General features: G+C 56.4%; 1 protein-coding gene across 5 annotated transcripts in view; it reads left to right on the top strand.

The window, feature by feature from the left end:
- Positions 1-5: 5 nt before the first annotated feature.
- PASK (PAS domain containing serine/threonine kinase) overlaps positions 6-20,374 on the top strand; it is a 38,225-nt gene continuing 17,856 nt past the window's right edge. For all 5 annotated transcript variants that reach the window (XM_032431147.1, XM_032431298.1, XM_032431220.1 and 2 more), the window contains exons 1-9: positions 6-66; positions 8,426-8,597; positions 10,347-10,579; positions 11,154-11,324; positions 12,024-12,164; positions 12,695-12,829; positions 14,666-14,926; positions 16,735-16,903; positions 18,618-18,774. In XM_032431147.1, coding sequence (XP_032287038.1) covers positions 19-66; positions 8,426-8,597; positions 10,347-10,579; positions 11,154-11,324; positions 12,024-12,164; positions 12,695-12,829; positions 14,666-14,926; positions 16,735-16,903; positions 18,618-18,774 — 1,487 coding nt within the window. In that variant the 5' untranslated portion in view covers positions 6-18. The remainder of the gene's footprint in view (positions 67-8,425; positions 8,598-10,346; positions 10,580-11,153; positions 11,325-12,023; positions 12,165-12,694; positions 12,830-14,665; positions 14,927-16,734; positions 16,904-18,617; positions 18,775-20,374) is intronic.

Raw genomic sequence — 20,374 nt, forward strand, 5'->3', positions numbered from 1 at the left:
TAGTTCACCCGAGAGGCCATGCGAGCCTCAGCCGCAGGAGTAGCCAGCCTCACCTCCTCGGGACAGGTAATCTGAGAGCACACCGGAGGCTTCTGGAGGCGAGGTGCGGGGAAGAAGACAGGGGCGGTCGGGGCCGCACGCACGGAACCGTGGCTGCAGGGGAGCGGAGAGAAGAATCTGGGAGATGCTGGGGGCACGTGGGCTCGTGGAGGGTCTCTGCGTGGGGCTGCGAAGTGCGGGCCAGTCGAGTGCGTGCCGGCCCTCCGGGCCTCAGCGGCTGCGTCTGGACACTGGCCGACTTCGTCCCGACGTCGCCGCGCGGACTTAGCCCGTGAGAAGGGACCGCCTCCAGTTAACGCTCAGCGCTGGGCGTCCGCGCTCGTGCCGGGGTCGGAGCCGGGGCCAGGGGCCGGGGCACCGGGGCGCCAACTCCGTCCGCAGGTGCGGGGACAGCCTGTCGGGTTCCAGGACGTCGACCCAGCCCACTGCGGGCCGCAGCCTCCGTCGGCCCCTCGACCCCACGGGCGTGCCTGGCCGTGAGGGAGCCTCCTTGCGCCCCTCGCCTTCGAGGCCTCAGAGAGGGTAGCTGCGCGCTGCTCACCCTTCGGGATTCGGAGACCGGAGGAAACGGAGTCGGTCAGACCTGGCGGGCGGAGGCGCCGTCTCTTTTGGTTCCTCCGAGGCGCCGTAAAGGGAGTCCGGTGCGTCCCTAGCAACCGTTTGCGCGGGCTTCTCCGCTAGGGCCCGCTGAGTCCCGCCCACGGGCGCTAGTGGTTGGCTCGGAGGGCCTGTCAATCGACACGGGTTGTTCTACGATTGGCCGGTGGGCCAGAGGTGAGGCTCCGCTCCCTCCCGGCGCGGTGAAGCGAATTTGGCTGGGTGACCCCGGCAGGCCCCCGATGAGATACCTGCGCTCGGGAGAGCGGGCCCAGGCTCCGGGGGCTCCTGGCGTGGCCGGTGGATGAGCCCCAGCCGAGCCCTGCGCCCCCGCGCTTCCTCCGTGCCGCTCCGGCCGGTGGTGGCCCGCTGCCGCCTTGCGACCGTTTGCGGCGCCCTGGCCGGGGGACCCGAGGGGGACCGGGCCGCACCTCCCCTCCGGGGCCGCGCCGGGGCCTAACCCCGCCGGCGCACCGTCCATCCCGGAGCTGGCCGCGTGCGTTTTGCTGACGTCCTGTTGCCCGCCGTCCTGCGGGAAGGCGCGTGCGGGAGCCCCGGGAGCGCTGCCGGTTCTCTGCGGTTCCCAGCGGCCCTCCCGCGCGGGCAGATCTGTGTGCACGCACTGCTGCCAGACGCCTCCACCGGGCTTTCCCGTACATACCTGGCCTTATCCTCAGTCCCCTCTTCACTGGTTCTTTTCCCAGACAACGGCGGCGGCCTGAGCGCGGAACTCGGGATGCGGTCTTGACACCTTTCAGTGCCTTCCTTTCCGCGCCCCATCACCCAGTAAATCTAGGTCAGTCCTGTGCCAAATGGTCTTCATGTGTTCCCCACTCCATCTTTCTGCCATTGCTATAATTTAAGACCTCATATTTCTTGCCTGTATTGCTGTAGCCTCCCTCCTCCCTCCCCAGACCCGTGCCCCTGCCCCTGGAGTGATCTTTGTAGACTGCGTATCTGGTCATGTTACTCCCAAGCATAGGCCCCTTTAAAGTCGATCTTTGGGAAAAAGTCCAGACTGCCTGGGCAGGCATCGGAGGCCCTAGGAGTTAGGCCTGACTTCTTCAGGCCCATGCCCACTTACTCCTCCCCCAGGGTGCTGTGGGAATCTTTGTCTTTGGGTACCTCTGTCTGCCTGCAAGTCTTCTTCACTCCCCTTTCCGTGCTCAGCTCCGCTGGTGCCTCCTCCCGGATGCCTTGTTGACCTTTCAGGTCTGGGAAATGCCCCTTGCTTACATCCTCCATCACAGCAGCCATCATCCTAGATATTCTTTAGGATGCCCCCAGGCGAGAAACAGAAACAGTCCCAGAAAGGCTCTGGGGGTGAGTAGTTATTGGCCCCTAAACCTGAAGTCCAGAGCAAGGCAGATTTTAGGGTAGGTTTATCCTCAAAATGACATCCTTGCCCTCTTATGCTCTGCTGTCCACCGTGTTGGCTTCATCCTGAGGCTGGTTCTGCTACTGGTGGTCCAGCAGTGGTGGGAGCAACTGGAGCTCTTTGCTTCCTAGCTTGTGAGAGAAAGATGGTTGCTTCCAGAAGTTCACCCATAAGCTGAGTACTTTCCCAGAAACTCCCTGCAAATCTCTCCTTGCTTCTCTTTGGTCTGAGGGGGGTCACTCATGCCTTCTGAAATCAAAACTAGCAACAGCAATAGGATCACTCTGAGACACCACCAGGTCCTCTCTGGGTTCAACGTCCTATATCTTCTGCTCAGAACAGGTACAAAAACCCGCAGAACCCAGGAAAACTGTTCTAAAAACTTAGGGCTGGACTGGCAGGAGTTTCTGGTTAGCCTTTGAATTAAACCTGTGAAAAAGGAGTGATCTAAGGTTGTGTGAAGCCAGGCTCTGTGTTCTCAGAGGCCTGTGGAGCTGGAGGCGCTGGGTGGCTCTGCAGAGGTGCTGTGGGCCTCTGTTCCACGTGGCGTGGATGTGGTGTGCCACGCTAATCGGCATGTGGCCGACCACAGAGGGCACAGAAGCCACAAAGGGAAAAACGGTTTGGCTTTCTTACCTCCACTTGATTTGTCAGCTTTAGACGCGACTTAATCTACCTCCTCCCATGCAAGACCAAGCATTGGCCCTTACCCTCCCTTCACTTCCCTCCCTCCTCTCCCTCTTGTTACTTTTACAAAGTCAACTTTTATAATACTTACAATGTATTCTAAAGAGTTTTATTAGTAAATTTACAATGTAGTCTGAAGAGTCATGTTTTTGGTTTTTTACAAATCAGAGTTCTGTAACATTCACAGTGTAGTCTGAAGCTATAATCAAGTCTCTGTGCTTTGTCAGTAGGTAGGTTGTAGAAATAGAAATGAAAACATGATGTTATTTATTTTAGAAATAATTAGTCCATTTAGATGCTTAGAGAAGGAAAGCAATACGTTCTAGTAGTTTGCTATTTAATTTCTCTTTTGCTTCTTACTCTTTTGGTTCAGTATCAGCTGCTGCTGTTATGGTCCAGCCCTGGATATATACATATGTGTAGAAAACATCTCTTAACTTTTTAGTGTATGCTAGCTGATCGTTCAAAAAGATGAATCCAATCCTGGATATATACGTATGTGTAGAAAACATCTCTTAACTTTTTAGTGTATGCTAGCTGATGGTTCAAAAAGATGAATGCGACATTAGTCATGAATCATAACAATGAAGTGAACTCATTTAAGCCCACCCCCCAAATTAGGAACCAAAAGATCCTAGGCCATTGTGCGGTCCTCTATTCCGGCTTGCTGCTGAACCCTCAGAGGAACCCCCCTGCCCGAAGTTTGGGTTTTTCACATTCGTGTGTACCCCTGAACAATGTATGTAGATGGGGGGGCGTTGTAAAAAGGGAATTTTACTATTGATGGTCTTTTGTAACTTGATTTTTTTCGCTTATTATATTGCTAAGATTTATCATCATTGCCTGTATAGAATTTGTTTTCATTGTTATAACTCATAGTATGAATATACCAGAATTTTAAATCTGTTTTCTTATTGATGAGTGTTCAGGTTTTTTTCTTTTCTTCCTTTTTTTTTTGCCATTGTGAGCCATGCTGCCCCGAACATTCTTGAGTGTGACTCGCTACATATGTGCAAGGATCCTATAGAATAGAAGTCTAAGAGTGGGATATACTTTTCTAGTAGGTTACTGTTTGACTTAAATTGTTTTCTGAAGAGATTATATTAATTTGTTCGAGTCCCATTAATCCACATCTCTATCAATATTTAATATTATTAGAATTATTAAGTTTTGCTGGTTTAGTAGGTGTAAAATTGTCACGATTATGCTAATAAAGCTAAGCCTCTTGTTCTAGGTTTATTGTCCACTTCCTCTTCTGTGAAATTCTCGTTTCCATTTTTCCATGGAGCTGTGTGTCTTTTACTTTCTGTTTTTTTAAATTTTAAATTATTGGCCTTTTAAACTACCCTGGATATTAATTTCCTGGTTCTATATGTGGCAAATCTCTTCTTCCAACTTGGGGTTTATATCATTTTGTTTGAGGTATTTTTGGTGAACAGGCATTCTCAACTTTAATGTTAAATTTATCAATCTTATGTTATAGTTAGAGCTTTTTGTGTCTTTTTGAAGAAAACCTTCCTTGCCCAAAGTCTTACCGAAGGTCTTTCCAATTTTCTTCTAAAAGTTTAGTGTTTTGACTTTCACAAGTTAAGTCTTTGGTGTCCTGGACATTGCTTTTCGCGTGTGGCGTGTTGGTCGCTCTGCTGTCACTGTTTCTTGGCTGGACATGGAGTTGCCTGGCTTCCCCCCCAGTGCCCGGAGCCGCTCCCGCAGTCAGGCGTCCAGTGTTGGCAGCCTCGTGGGCCCGGGGCTGGTCGTCCTCCGTTCCTTTGATCAGTTTGGTTATTCCTGCCTGGACACACCCACGCTACGGCTTCCTGTCGGGTTTTCACAGCTGGTAGGTGGGGTTGCCCCCCTCAGGGCCCTGGGTCTGTGGATTTGTTGCTCACTCTTACCTCTTCAAATGTTTCTTCCTCTCCCCTCTCCAGTTAGCTGTTCAGTTCTCCCCGTCTTTATCTCTTAACTTCTCTCTCATATTTCTATGTTCTTGTTTCCCTGAGTTGCATTCTGGGTTATTTATTCACAGATCTACCGATCCTCTAATTTTCGTTCCAGCTGTGACTACCTGCTTGTCTTACTCATTCATTGACATTAAAAATTAACGTTATGGCGAGAATTTACGGACGTGCTGATGGTCAGTACACAGTTCAGGGAGTGTTGAGATGCTTCCACAGCTGCAGGATCGTGAGCACAGTGGAGTCGGAGAGCGTTCCCATCACCCTCCAAAGCCCCTCTGTGCTCTTTCTGAGTCAGCCCCCGCCCTCCGCACCACTGGCCCCGGTCTGCGCCCGCCCGGGTTTCTGCCCCAGTGGATCAGGCCTGTCTTGGCGCGTGCTTGGCGCCGACGGAATCCTGCAGGAAGTGTTCTCTGGCGCAGCTCCACGGCACTGGGGCCCATCGGGGCCATCGCTGTCTCCCTCTCCCTCCCGGGCAGATACGTCGTGCAAGCACTGTGTCCTGGGCTCACTGGCAGACTGCTTTCCGGCGTGGGTGTGTGCACATCGTGTCTTCCTGCCAGGACTCTGTGAGTGTTCTGGCTGCTCCCCATCCTGACCGACACTCTGTGTTTCCACTCTGTAATTTTAGCCACCCTAGTGCTTGTGTGTGACAGCTCAGGACAGTTTGACTTGCATTTCCCATGTTACGAATGGTGGTGAACATTTTTCTCACGTGCTTCTTTGTGATTTGTACGCCTTCTTTGGTGAAGTGTCTATTTAAAACCTTTACCCTCCAGCCCCTTTAAAAAAAAAAATCTCTCATTGTTAGTCTTCTTATGAATCCTTAGGATTTTCTACGTATATGATCCTGTCGTCTGTGAATTGAGATAGCTTTATGCTGTTCTTTCTAGTGTATGTGCCTTTTATTTCTTTTTCTTGCCTTTGTGTACTGGCTGTCCCCCCAGGATAGTGCTGAAGAGAAGAGGCTACGTGGCCTTCCTCACCCTGCTCCTGACCTTGGAAGGCAAGCATCGCTGGCTGTAGGTTCTTCATGTGTGCTCTTGAGCAGGGGGAGGATGTGCTCACTTCCTAACTGTTGAGTGTGTTTTCCTGTGGAGGGGTGTTGGATTTTGTCCAACGCTTTTTTGACATCAATTGATATGGTTGTGTGATTTTTCCTCCTTTTTTTTTTTTCTTCTTTAGCTTGTTGATATGGTGAATTACGTTGACTGATTTCCAAATGTTAAATTAGTCTTTTATTGCTGTGATAAACCCCACTTGGTTGTAGTGAATTCTCCTTTTTACATATTGCCTCGGTGGATTTGTTAACATCTTGTTGAGGATTTTTGTATCTCTGTTCATGAGAGTTATTGGTCTGCAGTTTCCTTTTCTAGCAATGTTTTTGTCTGGCTTTGGCATCAGGGTGATGCTGGCCTCAAACACTGGGCTGGATATGCTCAGCCTGTTTTTATTTCTGGAGGAGTTTGTGTAGTACTGATGTTATTTCCTTCTTAAACATTTGAGAGAATTCACCAGTGAAGCCATCTGGGCCTAGAGATCTTTGAGGGTAAGTTTAAATTACAAATTCATTTTTTTTAATGCTGAAGTTTTAAAATTTTAATTTCTAGAAAGCTGGTTTGATTCTTTCAATATGTAGTTGTTTCTGAGAAACTCTTGTTCTGCTCACTTTTGTGACTCCCATCTTTTGTATTTTAAACATATACACAGTCATTTCTAGTATCTGATGTTCTCTTGTGTCTGAATCTGTTTGATTTTTCTGTAGACTGTCACTGAGGAGGGCTTGTTTCCTTGTCTTCGTCATTGGAAGGGAGCATATTTGGTTGGTCTTGCTCTTGGAAACCTGTATTTAGAATGCTTTGCTTCTGGGAAGATTGCTTTTGCCTGGGCCCAGGCTGCTGAGCTGGGGCCACACTTTTCCTCCTCAGGGCCCCTGGCTTCTCTGAGGGGGCCCCGTCTCGTGAGGGTGACTCGCTCACAGGTCTAGCTCCAGCCCACATGCATCTCTATCTTCTCCAGCGTGTGTCTTACTCTCAGGTAGCTCAGAGATGCCACAGACCGATACCCTTGACGCACTCTAGCTGCTCTGAAATGCGAGGGCTGCTCAATAGTTACCCAGACCGTTGTATTCTCTATCTTATTTTTTTCTAGAACTTTTATCTTTCGTTTCTGAATTCACCTGGAACTAATTTTTGTACATGGCAAGTCACAGGGATGCCACTTCACCCTGGTCTAATTACGCTAATTCTTTTTAGAACTGGCAGCTCACAGCTATTCAGCATCTATGGTTTGCAGTCCCAGCTTGGGTCCCTGGGTCCTCATGAGAGCGCTGTGACACGGGCCTTATCGTTACTCACATTGTGCATAGACGGGGACTGAAGCTGGAAGGCCAGGGGGCTGTCCAGGGCCTCACTGTGCTGGGGAGCACTGTTCATTACCCTCTGATCTTCACTCTGTGCCAAGCTCCTTAACAGACACAGGTCTGTTTCTGAAGCTGATTATGTTCCATTGTCCTTTTTGCTCCTTTGCTGTACCGATCTCCATTTGTATAGGTCTTTGGCATGTTTTGATGTTAACATCCTTCCACACTGGTGATAGTGGGGCCTTCAGTTTTCTGTCTGTCTTGGGGACCCCTGCCTCACCATGCTCAGAAGCTGGCAGCTGAGGCGAGCATTGGCCAGGCCCTAACAGCTGAGGGGCCTGGGGCGTGAGCATACTAGAAGCCCCATACTGTTATCACCATATGCAAAATTATAAATTGGGCTCACAAACTGGTAACTATGAAAGTCACTGCCCTTCTGTGCTCGTGGTGAATATTCATGATGACCTAAAGCCAGGATAGAACTGGCGGGCTGGGCCTCCTTGGAGTTCCGTGCTGCGATGTGGTGTGGGAGGGTCAGCCCCCCTTTTCTTTCCACAGCAGGTCCGTCCTGTGTGGGTGCCCCCGCCTGCTTATTGAAGCTTGGTCTTCTTGCAAAGGAAGCTCCTTGGCCAGTCTTTGGGCCTTTGTGTACCCACGAGGGAGCCCTGATGGGGGAAGAAGCCTGTGCGGGTCTCAGAAGTGGGTTCCACATGCTCAGAAGGTGATCGTGGAGAGGGCACCCAGGCTTGGGGTGGGCACATTGCCCTAGTCCCTTGGACTCCTCCTTCATCCAGGCTCCTGGCCCGGGCCTCCAGCACTGTCCGGAAGAAACTGTGAAGGACACATGAGATTTTTCTGTATTTTTTTCCTTAGGACTGCTTGCCGATCTACAAGTACTTAGAAACTACACAGTTAAACCACAAATCCCTGGTACCAGGCTTACCTCCAGACTCTCTGCTATGGCTTTGCATCGCTTGTTTGTCAGCAGCCCCTTGGATGGTTCTGGGTGCAGCTGGTCAGAACCCCTGGATTCGGGGAAGGCTGGGGCCACTCAGAGGCACACAGGCCGGCGGGCGCTTGTGGCATCGGGAGCATTCTTCAGTTTGCATGGAGCTGTAGCCTTCACGGCCTCTTCGCGCCCTGTTCTGTTCTTTCCCTCTGTTTCCCTCTCTCTTCCCATCTCTTGTTCTGCATTTCTCCGAAAGAGCTTCTTTTAGCAGGACTTTGGTCACTGGCCTTGCATTGGAGGTCCTGGCCCACGTGGCAGTGGGGTGCGTGGGAGCCTTTTGGGGCTGAGCTGCACTCAACCTGCCAAAGGATTAGTTGGTTAAACTGCTTTCCTACTATTGTGTTGCCGATGCTGATTGGGTCCACTTTGTTTTCTAGTTGACGGTTGCTGCCCTGGCCAGCCGGCTCCCGATGGAGGACGGAGGCTCCCCTGAGAGCCCAGCTGTGTGGACCGCCTCCGAGCCCAGCGAGTCCCTGTCCTCGGCCCACAGACACCTGAGCAGAAGGAATGGGCTTTCGAAGCTCTGCCAGAGCAGGATGGGCCTCTCTGGTAACCCCCTCCTGGGCATTGTGGGCGTCAGTGTTGAAGATGAAAATGACGAGTCACTCTACGCTTTGATCGGGTTTTCTGTTCTCGCAGATGAGGTGCTCGGTGTGCGCTGGCAGCGATGCTGATGGGCCCCTCCCGGGCCGTTGTGCTGCGGTGGTTCTTGGGCCCGAGACTTGCCTTGCTTCAGAGTGTGTGCGAGCACGATCCTGGGCCGGGCTGCCGTGCAAGTGAAATATAGTTTGGCTGATCTAGTTCAGTAACTATTTACTGACTGCATGGCAGCCTCATGCTTTCCTCCTGGATGCAGACGAGTTTTGTGGGCTCAGCGGCAGCCAGCTTCCCAGTGCAGGAGGCGGTGCCTGGGCTGGGCCGAGATGTCGAGGCACCCGCTGCCCACTCACTCACTTGTTTCTCCAAGTCAGCTTGTGCCTCCAGAGCTCAGAGGGCTCGTTGTCTGAGGGGGTGCTTAAGGAGACAGCAGGTGCAGGCCTGCAGCTGGGTGGACCTAGAGTGTGGGGAAGTCGGTTAGGACAATGGGAAGGTCCGGAGCTCGGGGACAAGGGCTGCCGGGGGAGGGAGGAGGAGGGGAACAGTCCCACAAAGGAAGAGGAGGGTTGGAACTCAGCTCACACACCATCCTGGGAGCACAGGATGGGAGTGTTTGGAGGCAAAGAGATGCTGGGTCCTCCTGGTGAGGACCAGAGATTCTGCGGGGAGGGCTGGGCAGGTCTGTGAGGCAGGCAGCTGTCCTCAGGAGCACGGGCTTCCTGGTCTCTGCATGGGGACCAGGGGCAGAGCCAGGGTTGCGGTGCCTGTCCCATGGTGTGAGGAGGGTCGAGCTGAGCTTGGGGCGGCCAGGGAAGTGGAGGGCCAAGCAGATGGCCATGCGGTTTCCAGGCCCAGAGAACGGTCCAGGGTGGGCCTGTGAACTGAGAAGGGGAAAGGAGGGAAGAGTTGTTTTTGTCTGGATTTTGAGCTGCTAGAAGGATGGAGTTGCCATGTACTGAGATGGGAAAGGAGAGAGGCAAGGCAGGGGTTTGTGGGGCCAGCAGTACATTCCTATGTGGAGTGTATTTGAAGCCAGCAAAGAGTGGGTGGGATGGAGCGGAGGGGGTGAGCCTGAGTCTGGGCTTCTGCCGTGGTGAGAGGTCAGGGAGGTGGAGGGGAGAGGGAGCCCCGCCAAGGGCAGATGGTTTAGGAGGCAGGGAGCAACCCCCTGGCCCAGGGCTGGGGTAGGGTGAGTGCTGAGAATTGGCGATGGGGTTGAGCATCTTGGGGGCCACTGGACATGTTACTGAGAGCAGGTTTTCTGGAGGGGTGGTGAGTGAACCTGACCTGTGAATGAGGGAATGGAGGGAGGGGCCGAGAGAGCAGGCAGCTCTTGGATTTGGGCGACTTTCCAGGAATAAGTGCCGGGGGGTAGCCAGAGGGGCTATGGGTCTGTAAGGGCAGACACAGGAGAGCACCCCTTGAGTGGTGGGAAGGGACCTCAGAGAGTGTTTCCACAGAAATGCTGAGCTTGGGCCGTTGTGTGTCCTGTAGGATGTGCTCTGTGGCTGGACAGCACCCAGGGGGACTCGGGGCCGTTCACACGGACACTGGAGGGTGAAGGTTGAACTCTGCAGGTTGATGCGATCCTTGGATCCTTTCGCAGGACTTGAGAGCAGGGGCTGTGTGCTTTGGTGTGTTCGAGAAGCGCACTCCTGGCAGCCTTGTGAGGTCTAAAGCTCCTTTTCCTTTTCTTTCCAGAAGACAGATGGAATTCCTACTGTTTGTCGTCACTGGCCGCCCAGAACATCTGCACCAGCAAACTGCACTGCCTGGTGCCGCCAGAGCTGCCGGAACTGCCCCGGCCCCTGGGCAGCGCGTCCTGCTGCTCCCTGCTGCGGGGCTTGTCCTCAGGGTGGTCCACGCCCCTGCTCCCGACCCCTGTGTGCAACCCGAACAAGGCCGTGTTCACTGTGGACGCCACGACCACAGAGGTACCGGCTTTGGCTCGTGACCCGGCTGTGAGTGTGGTCTGTGCCTTTGACCTGTAACCTCGGACGAAGGAATCTGTGTGTGTGGAGTGCAGTTAGGGAAGCACCTGGTTCCCCCTCCGTAGCAGCAAAAGAGACCTGAATATGAATCAAAACAAACTGAATCCTCTCGTCAAGGTAGAGACTCAAGGACAGGGATGACCCGCGTGACTCCCCTGTGCTCACTAAGGTGTTGGCTCAACGACCATGAGAACGGGGATCCACGGTCTGAGGTGGCCGTGTGCACATCGTGGGCATTTACAGGCAAATAACCGAAATCATTAGGTAGGCGGGGAGTGGTGCGAGTCCTCATCTCTTCCGCGTGCTCCTGGTGGCGGGGCGTGCCCATCCTGGCGGGTGACGGAGACGTGGTTTCGGTCGCGGTGCTGGCATTTCTTGTTTCCCCGTGGTTAAGACCCGGAGGTGCCCAGGGCGTCGTGGCTGTGAGCCCGCCAACCGCAGGACGCTGGGGGGGCACGGGTTAGAGCTGGAGGCGCTGTGGGTGATGCTCGTATCCGGTCCTCTCTGCGACCCTCAGATCCTGGTTGCCAACGACAAGGCTTGCCAGCTCCTGGGGCACAGCAGCCATGACCTGATCGGCCAGAAGCTCACGCAGTTCTTCCTGGAGCCCGATTCCGACGTGGTGAAGGCCCTCAGCGAAGAGCACGTGGAAGCCGACGGCCGTGCCGCTGTCGTGTTCGGCACAGTGGTGAGTGCGCCTTCCCGGGGTGTGCCGCTGGGGGCCCGCCGCAGATACGGCCGGTCACTGGTCACCGTGGCCGCCGTCCTCCCTCGGTGCTGGTGTGGGGAGCAGCTGGGGTGGGGGCAGAGCGTCCCAGGAGCGGAAGGGGGTGGCTGCGGGCCTGGCGTGAGGGGCGGCCCCGCCTGCGAGGGAGGAAGCTCGGGCGGCGGTTTGCAAACCGGCAGGATGCCGCGGGGAGTGCCCTGATCTTACTGTCTGCACCCCTGACTCTCCAGTGCTGTTTGTTTGGTGTTCGTTGGCGGGGCTGGCACGGCTGGAAAGGTCTCCCCGGGGCGTTGGGCCTCCCCGTGTGATGCGTCAGCTGGGATGTTGAGGGGTTAAACTGCATGTGAGATGCTGAGCCCTCAGCCCAGTCCCCGAGGGACGTTAGATGCGGTCCGCCGCTCTGTCCTGGGGACTGTCCACGCGGCTGACGATTGTGCAGAACACTGACTGCTCAGTGTGTATTGGCGGTGCTCCCTGAAGAAGCGCGCGGGCGGCTCTGCTCCCGCTCCGCTGCCCGGAAGCTGACGAGAAAACCCTCTCTTCTGAGAGAGCGTCCTAAGGCTCGGTGTCAGGCTCAGATGTGGGCAGGGGAGGACAGGTTGCAGGCGCCCCCGCACCGGGGCTGGGGAGGGCCGGGGCCAAGGCTGTGCGTCCCCGCAGGTAGACGTGGTGAGCCGCAGCGGGGAGAAGACCCCGGTGTCCGTGTGGATGAAGAGGGTGAGGCAGGAGCGCAGCCTGTGCCGCGTGGTCGTGCTGGAACCTGTGGAGCGGGTGTCCGCCTGGGTCGCTTTCCGGGGCGATGTGAGTGTGCCTTCTGCGTCCCAGCCGCGTGGGGCTGACCATGTGTCGCCTCCCCCGGCCTCAGCCGCCGCCGGGGCCCACCGTGTGCCCCTGGGGCCCGTGGAGGGTCGGCCCCGCGGCACCCCTCCCTCTCTGTGTGCCTTCGGCAAGGGGTGCAGTCTCCCTGGGCCTCGGTCTCCTCATCTGTAGAAGGGGTGTAACCGGGACCTAGGATTGTCTTAGCACGTCAGTGAGGTAGCGTGTGCCGAGCCGTCAGCATGGTGGCCAGCACGCAGGGCTCAGACGCCACCTGAGCCCGGGCTGGCCGTGCCGGGCGTCTGCAGAATGCTTCCAGAGGTCGATAATCGGGGTGCCTCCGGCGGCGGGAGAATGAGGACCTGAGGAACGTTTGTGCCCACCTCGTGCTCTCCCGCCGCAGGAGCGCTAACGGTCTTGCTTTCAATCTGGAGGCTTGGTGTTCCGTGATGTTTGAAGCCGAAGTGCCAGAAGTTTTTACCGTGATGCTTAACGATGCTGGTTTTTCCTCCAAGGGAACCATAACATCCTGTGACAGCCTGTTTGCTCTCCTGCACGGGTACGGGTCTGGGGAGGAGGCACTCGGGCAGCACATCGCAGACCTGATCCCTTCTGTGCAGCTCCCTCCCCCCGGCGAGCCTGTCCCACAGGTAGGACCCTGCGGACCCCTGACGGCCACACCTTGCAGCTGTACCTGGGGCCATGTGGCCCCTGGAGTCTGTTTACTCGGGGACCATAGAGTTCTCAGACTGGAATCCATGGCCTGGGGACACAGGCTGGTGATTCTGGCAGCAGGAGCGTCCCGCGTGTGCGCACAGTGGCACCGGGTCTGCTGACTGCTCTCTGGGTTCCAAAGCCTTGACCGAGGGTCAGAGCCTGTGCGGCTCTCCAACGGGCCACCTGTCTCCTCGGTCCTCCCACTGGAGCCTGGAGCGGGGATTGCCTGTGGGGGTCTCTCTTTACTGGGAGGTCTGGGGGTCTTGAGGAGCAGGGAGAACTGGCTGAGGGCAGGATGGCAGGCAAATGGGGGGGGGCGGCAGCTCTGGGGACAGTGGAGGTTTGGGGTTGGTGGAGAGAGGTTCTGTTACCGACTGAATCCTCCCAGTTCCCAGGTGCCCCATTTCCTACTAGCGTGCGGCCTTCACACAAATGACCCTCATTGTGGTGAATTCCACTGATATCACAGCCCAGTGTCGCTTGATTTTTGCCTAAAGTCACTTCTGCTGCAAGGAATCCGAGATGCTTTCGGGATGTCTGTAGGCACTCCCTGGTTGTCTGGCCGGCCGGAGGCTTGGAGCTGAGCCCTCTGAGCTGGGTCTCTGCTATTTTTAAGCTTCCAGCTTGGTTGGAGCCCTCACCCCACCGCCAGTCCTTATTGTCTCTGTGTCCTTTTTCCTGTCCTGAGCTGGTGGGAGCATCCGTTGGCTCAGCCACCTTGGAGCCTGAGGCAGCGTCTGTTCCACGTAACCACAGGCCACCTCAGACCCCCCTGGGCACGCATCGGAGAGAAGTGTGTGCCAGAAGGCACGTGTGGGCTTGTTCTCAGCAGCACGTTTGTGATAGCCTCAAACGGGAGCCCCCGACACCCCAGCAGCAAGCAGAGACTGGCGCTGCACCCCTCATTCCTTATGGGGCCCCCTGGGACCTGGGGCCTGGCCTGCAGCCTTGGCATGGGGAGCCTGGTGTCTCTGAGTCCGAGCCTGTTCAGGGCGCAGCACTGGGGGAGTGGAAGCTCCCCTGCATTCCGGGCCATGCCCACAACTTGGGCTCCCTCAGATCTCCTGCCTCCCAGGGTGGACCCTAAAAAGGGCAGGTGGGATTGGGTGAGGGGTAGACACACAACCCTGGGCTGGTGTGCCATCTGGAAACCCAAAGGGAGCACACTCTCAAAGCCTTTGGTTAGGATGTGGACTTGGTCAAGATTTACTCAAAACTGGATACATTCCAAGTATTTAAGGCAGGGAAACAGGGCAAGGATGTGGTTTTGTGGGTGATAGAGGTGCTGAGGAGGCACAGATGGACGGTCAGCAACAGCTGGCAGTGGCTGGCCCTCAGGCTGGAGGACAGAGTGAGTGTTGGGGGCCATCCGTGGGGGGGGACCTGGGGCTACTGGGGGCCCAAGGCAGACGGTGGGGAGAAGCCTGCCCGCCCTCCCTCCCTGCAGGGCTGGTGCAGACATGAGGCCAGTCCTTGCGCGTTTCTTGGTTGCCCTGGTGTGTGCTGTCCTCAGGCCTTTCTGGAGTGGGGGGCAGCTGCTAGACTGTGACGCCCTCGCCACCAGACTCAGCTCCTGGTCAGGGCTCTGCTTTCCCTGGGGTAGAGGTGGGGTGCAGGGAGATTGGGGAAGGAGGAGCAGTGTGGGGAGTGAGGTGTTCTGGGCTTGCTCCCCATGACGCGTGGATGGGTTCAAGTCTAGAGCTGCAAAGACTCAGAGCTTGGGCCACGTGAGATGCTGCTGTCAGCTGGGGGGTGTGTGTTTCTTCCAGAATCTCAAGATTCAGAGGTCTGTTGGGAGAGCCAAGGATGGAACCACCTTCCCCCTGAGTTTGAAACTGACATCCGAGTGCAGCAGCGAGGTGGTGGGAGACGGCAGCGCGGCCCCCGAGCTGGGTTACTCGGCATCCATCTGGGTGTTCTCCACCATCAGCGGCCTCATCACCCTCCTGCCCGACGGGACCATCTACGGCATCAACCACAGCTTTGCACTGATGCTGTTCGGTTATGGGAAGACGGAGCTCCTGGGCAAGGTGGGCTGGCTATCGTGGGCTGGATGTCCTCCCCCGCAGGGGCCCGGTCCGCTTCCAGTGAGGACGTGTGCTTGTCACAGGCCTTGTACCCCCATGTCTACTAGTCTGGCCCACTGGCTTTCCCGGGGCATGCTGGGCACCATTCTCCCTAGCGGCTCTCATTTCTCTGGACCCCACACTGAGCACTCAGTCACCCCCGGGACCGTCTCCAGAGCCTTGTCTCCATATGCTGTCCCTGGAGAGGGAGGGGCTGTTGCCTGAAACCTGTCCTGAACGAGGTCTGGTCTGTTATCGGACGAGGGTGTATGTCACAGCTGTGCACCCGGAGGTCAGGGTTGTCCACACCTCCTCTGCCCTGGGGGCCATCCTGGGGGGCCTCTCATGGGGTCAGGGTCAGAGGAAGGTGTGTCTATAAACTTCTTCCTTGGCTTGAGCTTTCTCTGAATTTCTCGGGCGTGGGGTGGAGGTCTCTGCACAGCGGGAGCCAGGCCTGTCAGGGATGTCCACTGCCCCGTTTTCATCTGCGGCTGGGCCGGGCAGTCTGTATCTGTTGCTGTAAACCACTGTAAGCTTGGGGCCCCAGACGTGACAATCTGGAATTTAGGTCACAAATTGGCCCTCCGGGCTGCGCTTAGCAGGACGAGTCGTTGTGCTCCATGTAGAGTCAGCTGGGGCTGCCGTCCTCCTAAGACGTGTCTGCTTGTGTGTCTGGCCGGCTGGGCCTGTGGCTGGGCTGGTGTCCCTTGAGGGCTGAGCTCCAAGGGCAGGTGAGCGTCTCAGGCAGCCATGGCATGTCCTCCTCAGATGGTCCCGGGGTCCTGGGAAGGGGACATGAGCCCCCTACTCAGTGGCAGGAGGGTCACTGCTGAGTGGGCTTTTGACGTCCAGCGGTCCCCGTGTCTGTGAGCCTGGCCGGTCTGGCTCTTGGGGGCCTGCAGCCTTTCCCTGAACACCTTGTTCTCCAGGGGTTCTGCAAACAGAGGGAGGGAGTCCCCTCTTGTCATTCTCAGTGGGGCCGACCCCAGACCCAGTGACAGTCAACCATCTTTTGAGGCTCCAAAAATGGGTCCCTCTCTGTTTCCTAATAGAAATACTAAGGAACAAGTAAGCTAAAATTTAGTTAACTGAAGGCAAACTCAGTTTGATTGAAGTTAATGAAAACGCACTTAGTGTGATTTTTAGACAAGTGATTGCCGCAGGAATGTTGAGGGGTTGGGTCCTTTTAGGGAGTGTGTGGGGGGTGGAAGCACCCTGCCTCTGAGGTTAGACTGTGTTCTGGATTCACACGGCTGTGGGCACCCCTCTGGGAGCAGGGGTGGCACATGGGTTCAGAGAAAGCGTGTGTCCTGCAGCTTTGGGCCTGGGACCCTTGTGCTGAGGCCACGGACAGCACAGCAAAGGCGCCTGCTGGAACCCAGGGGCCAATTTCATGTGCCCAAGGCCCCTTTGTTCCTATGCTGGACCCCCGTCACTCTCTGCGAGCCACGTAAGGTGGAGTTTGAAGGCGTGGCTTCCAGGCGTCCGGGCGACATGGGCAAAGGCCAGACATCGGCTTGGAAGACACAGAGGTGTTGGTATAACTAGCTTCAGAGTTGTTGATTTTGTCTTTTTCATAAGAAAAAGGGGGAAAAATCATGAATTCCATGTTGGGTGTCAGAGGGGCTTTGTGGGTCTGTGAAAAGGAATACAACCTGGCGTCTTTCCTAACCTTGTCCAGAGACTTGCTCATGTTGTTTTCATCCTCTCCCCAGGTTAGATGGGGGGACGGGCCTGTGGTCCAGGTTCTGAAATGTTACTTTGTTTTCTAGAATATCACTTTCCTGATTCCCGGCTTCTACCACTACATGGGCCTTGCGTGTGACACTTCTTTACCGCTGCCAGACCTGGCCGACTGCTTGGACATTGGCAACCAGAGTGAGCCTGGGGAGACGAGTGTGGGCCCCCGGCAGGGCCGGAACCCGGCTGGCGCGGCCACGGGTAGGCGCAGCTTCCCTCTTGCGGGTGCACACAGCTCCACGCCTCCGAGGGAGCTGGGGAGGGGTTCGGGGCACGGGCGTGCTGGGCGGGGTGGAGAGTGGAAGCGAGTGGCCGCTGGGCTATCGTGGGCTGGATGTCCTCTGCCGCTCGTAGGCCTTCCGTGTTCCCAGGGGATGGGACACATATGCGAGCATAGAGAGGACCCCGGGGGATTTCTCATCACCGTGTGCCTGGATGTAGGACGGAGGTAGCTTACGGGGTCTTTGACAAGTAGATCTGTGGGGCTGTACATAGCCTGTCAGAGTACCCCTAAGTTTAGTAGTCCTTGCCATACTTGCTCGTTATGATTAGCCCCTATACTTTTCATTTAGCATTTCATGGTGCTTTAAGTCCCCACGACATGAACATCGTAGGGGAGAGTGTGGGTGCACGGCTCCTGCCCTGAAGGGTCCCACTGTGGCTTTGGGGCACCTGGGAGCATAGGACCTCCGAGCCAGTGCCTATGCTCCTGGGAAGGCACTGGGGCCTCCTGGCAGCCCCCTTGGTGCTCACCTTTCCGTGGACAAGGAGCCAGGAGGAGCTGCTCCCCGGTTCTGCCTCAGGAACACTCCCAGCTTGCAGGGCCCCTCTCTCCCAGCACCCTCTCCCTGGGCCGCGCCCTTGCTGCACACCCAGCCAGGCTGACGGGGTGCCGTCCCCCTGGGAGGGGACATAGGAAATGAAACAGGGCTGCTGGGGAGCATCAGGCGATTGCGTGTCCTGGGGGCTCTCCCATGGCCCTGTTGGAGGCTGCTGCACGGGGCAGGCTCAGGGCGCCCCGGAACACATTGCTTACGTGCTGTCACCGCAGGATGGACCTGCTGTTTGAATGAACACACACGTGGGTGTAATACAGTCCCTGAGGGGGAAAAGGGGCCATGTGATGTCTGATCTGTCGCTGGACGGTGCTCAGTTTTCTGGGCTCTGTGGGAGATTTCTTCAGCACAGGGCCCCATACCCGAGGCTGGGGAGGGTGGCCATGCTCCACGGGTCGCTTTTGAGGCATCAGAGGTTAGATTGCAACATTCCGTTTTATAAATTAAATTAATTTTTTTCCCAAAGATTTTATTTATTTGAGAGAGAGAGTGAGAGCACGAGCAGGGGGAGGGGCAGAGAGACAAGCAGACTCCCCACTGAGTAGGGAGCCTGCTGCGGGGCTTGATTCCAGGACCCTGGGACACACAGGGACAGGCTGGAAGGTGACCAGCGTTCAGGAGGAAGAGCAGAGCGGGGGGAGGGTGTGCCGTCTCAGGGTCCAGGGGCCTGGGAGGGCCCCTTGGGAAGGTGGCTTTTAGTGAAGACCAGAGGAGGCAGGAGCGGCATTCTGGGGACAGGGAGGAGGTCCAGGTGTGGCAGGGAGACCAGAGGGCCAGGCCCGTGGGAGTCACGGTAGGGACATTGGTGTTTACCTGGAGCTCGCGGCAGACGAGGGGGCAGCTCCGGTGTTGGTGGGACCCTGCTGGCCGAAGGCAGGGCCCAGGCATGGCAGCAGGGGCATGGCGCACTGCAGGGTGGCGCGAGGCCGTTGGTCTGCAACACGCCATAGACATGGGCTTGCCAGAGTTTCTAAGGTCAGGTCGGGGCCCCCCACGGCTCACGAGTCGCGGGTAGGGGAGGAGACTCGTTCAGCAGGTGTGCTGCAGATGGGCACAGTCTCTTCTGCTGTTGCCGCTAGATCCAAGGGCTAACGGCGCGCTTGCTGGAGACCACGTTCTGCCACGAGGGGAGAGCCTGGAGCCAGTGGGAAGCCAAGAAGCCTTCGCTGGGACCCAGGCCCAAGCAGACCCTGGAGGTGGCCTCCCTTCCTCCCTCCCGCGTCCACCCTCTCCTGGGTAAGTCCTCTGTGGGAGGCGCGGGGTGTTGAGGTGAAGGCCGGCGGGGGGCCGTGAAGGAGGCCGTGGCGGTGGCGCACACAGCTCACGACCCCTGAACGCCCGCTGGGTGCCACTTCTCCCGCATTCCCTGGCGTGGTGCGCAGCAGTCGCCAGGAGGCCTTCCTGGTCCGTGGATGAGGGAAGGTGGGTCGGTTCCAGGGAACCGTTGGAAGCCTCGTGTTCTCATTGTAAAAATCATTTGCATCTGTTCTCTTTGTGCGTTTTTGAATCACAAAGTATTCTATCGAGAGTAGAGCAGGTTCACGTTAGAAAACGTGGAAAACGTAGATGAGCAGAAATAGAAGCTCATTGCTCATCCCTGGTTAGGTAATCCTAGCCCATGGTGGGCAGCATTTTGGTGGTTTTTCAACTAGTTTTCTCTTTTGAAAATCTCTGATGCCCAGCACACACTAACCTGCCATGGGCCTTTTTGCTCGCTCCCTCACTGCCCTGGGGTAGGACGGAGGTCACAGGTATCTGTCCTTGAACTTGACCTAGGCCATCCCTTATTTCTGGTTCCTTTTGCTCATTGTTTTGTTGGTGAGATTTATCCACATTGGTGTGTTTTTCAGTTTTCTTGAAATTATTTTAAAAATCTACAATAGCTCGATATGTGGTTTTTTTTAAGGACAGCAGAGTAACAGTGAAAAGTGCAAGTCCCGGTGCCTGGCTCCCCAGAGGGAGACCCCCCCAAAGCCTTGGCGCCCCGCCCCCGCCCCGCCCCGATTGAAGGCCCTACCCCCCCATGTCCGTGCGCGCGCGTGTGCAGCTGCTTTTGCTCCTGCAGCGCATGTAGGATCGCAGGGTGCACGGTGCACCTGAACGTGCGAGCCTTACCTCCTGACTCGCGCGTGGCTCACGGGGTTACGTGGGTGTTTGCCCGCTGACCCGCATCATGGTGCTTTCCTGCCATTTGCGCAGACTCCCTGGCTTTCTGCTCCTTGCCGGTAGCGAGCTCTCTCATTCACTCACTCACTCATCACTTGCTCATTTACCTACTAACTCATTCATTCTCTCATTCATTCACTCATTCCCTTGCTCACTCACTCATCACTCACTCAACAAACATTGCAAAAGACTCTCTGTGCTGTGCCCCTGGGTCCGACCCCCCGCGCCCCCCGCCCCAAGGGTCCTCACTTCTGCCAGGATGGGGAACCAGATGAGCCCATTCCTGCCTTCCCGTCGGATGGTGGTGCGCTTAAGTTCTAGCGCCAGCCCCAAGCCCCCGTCAGAGGCAATGGTCCCTGCAGTCGCTCATTCATTCACTCACTCCCTCCCTCCCTCCCTCACTCCTTCCCTCCTTCCCTCCCTCCCTCACTCCCTCCCTCCTTCCCTCCTTCCCTCCCTCCCTCCCTCCCTCCCTCACTCCCTCCCTCCTTCCCTCCTTCCCTCCCTCCCTCACTCCCTCCTTCCCTCCTTCACTCCTTCCCTCCCTCCCTCCCTCCCTCCTTCCCTCCCTCCCTCACTCCTTCCCTCCCTCACTCCTTCCCTCCCTCACTCCTTCCCTCCTTCACTCCTTCCCTCCCTCCCTCCTCCCCTCCCTCCCTCCTTCCCTCAC

The sequence above is a fragment of the Phoca vitulina genome, unplaced genomic scaffold (genome assembly GCF_004348235.1).
Source record: "Phoca vitulina isolate PV1807 unplaced genomic scaffold, GSC_HSeal_1.0 scaffold1, whole genome shotgun sequence".
In the NCBI taxonomy this organism is placed as follows: Eukaryota; Metazoa; Chordata; class Mammalia; order Carnivora; family Phocidae; genus Phoca; species Phoca vitulina.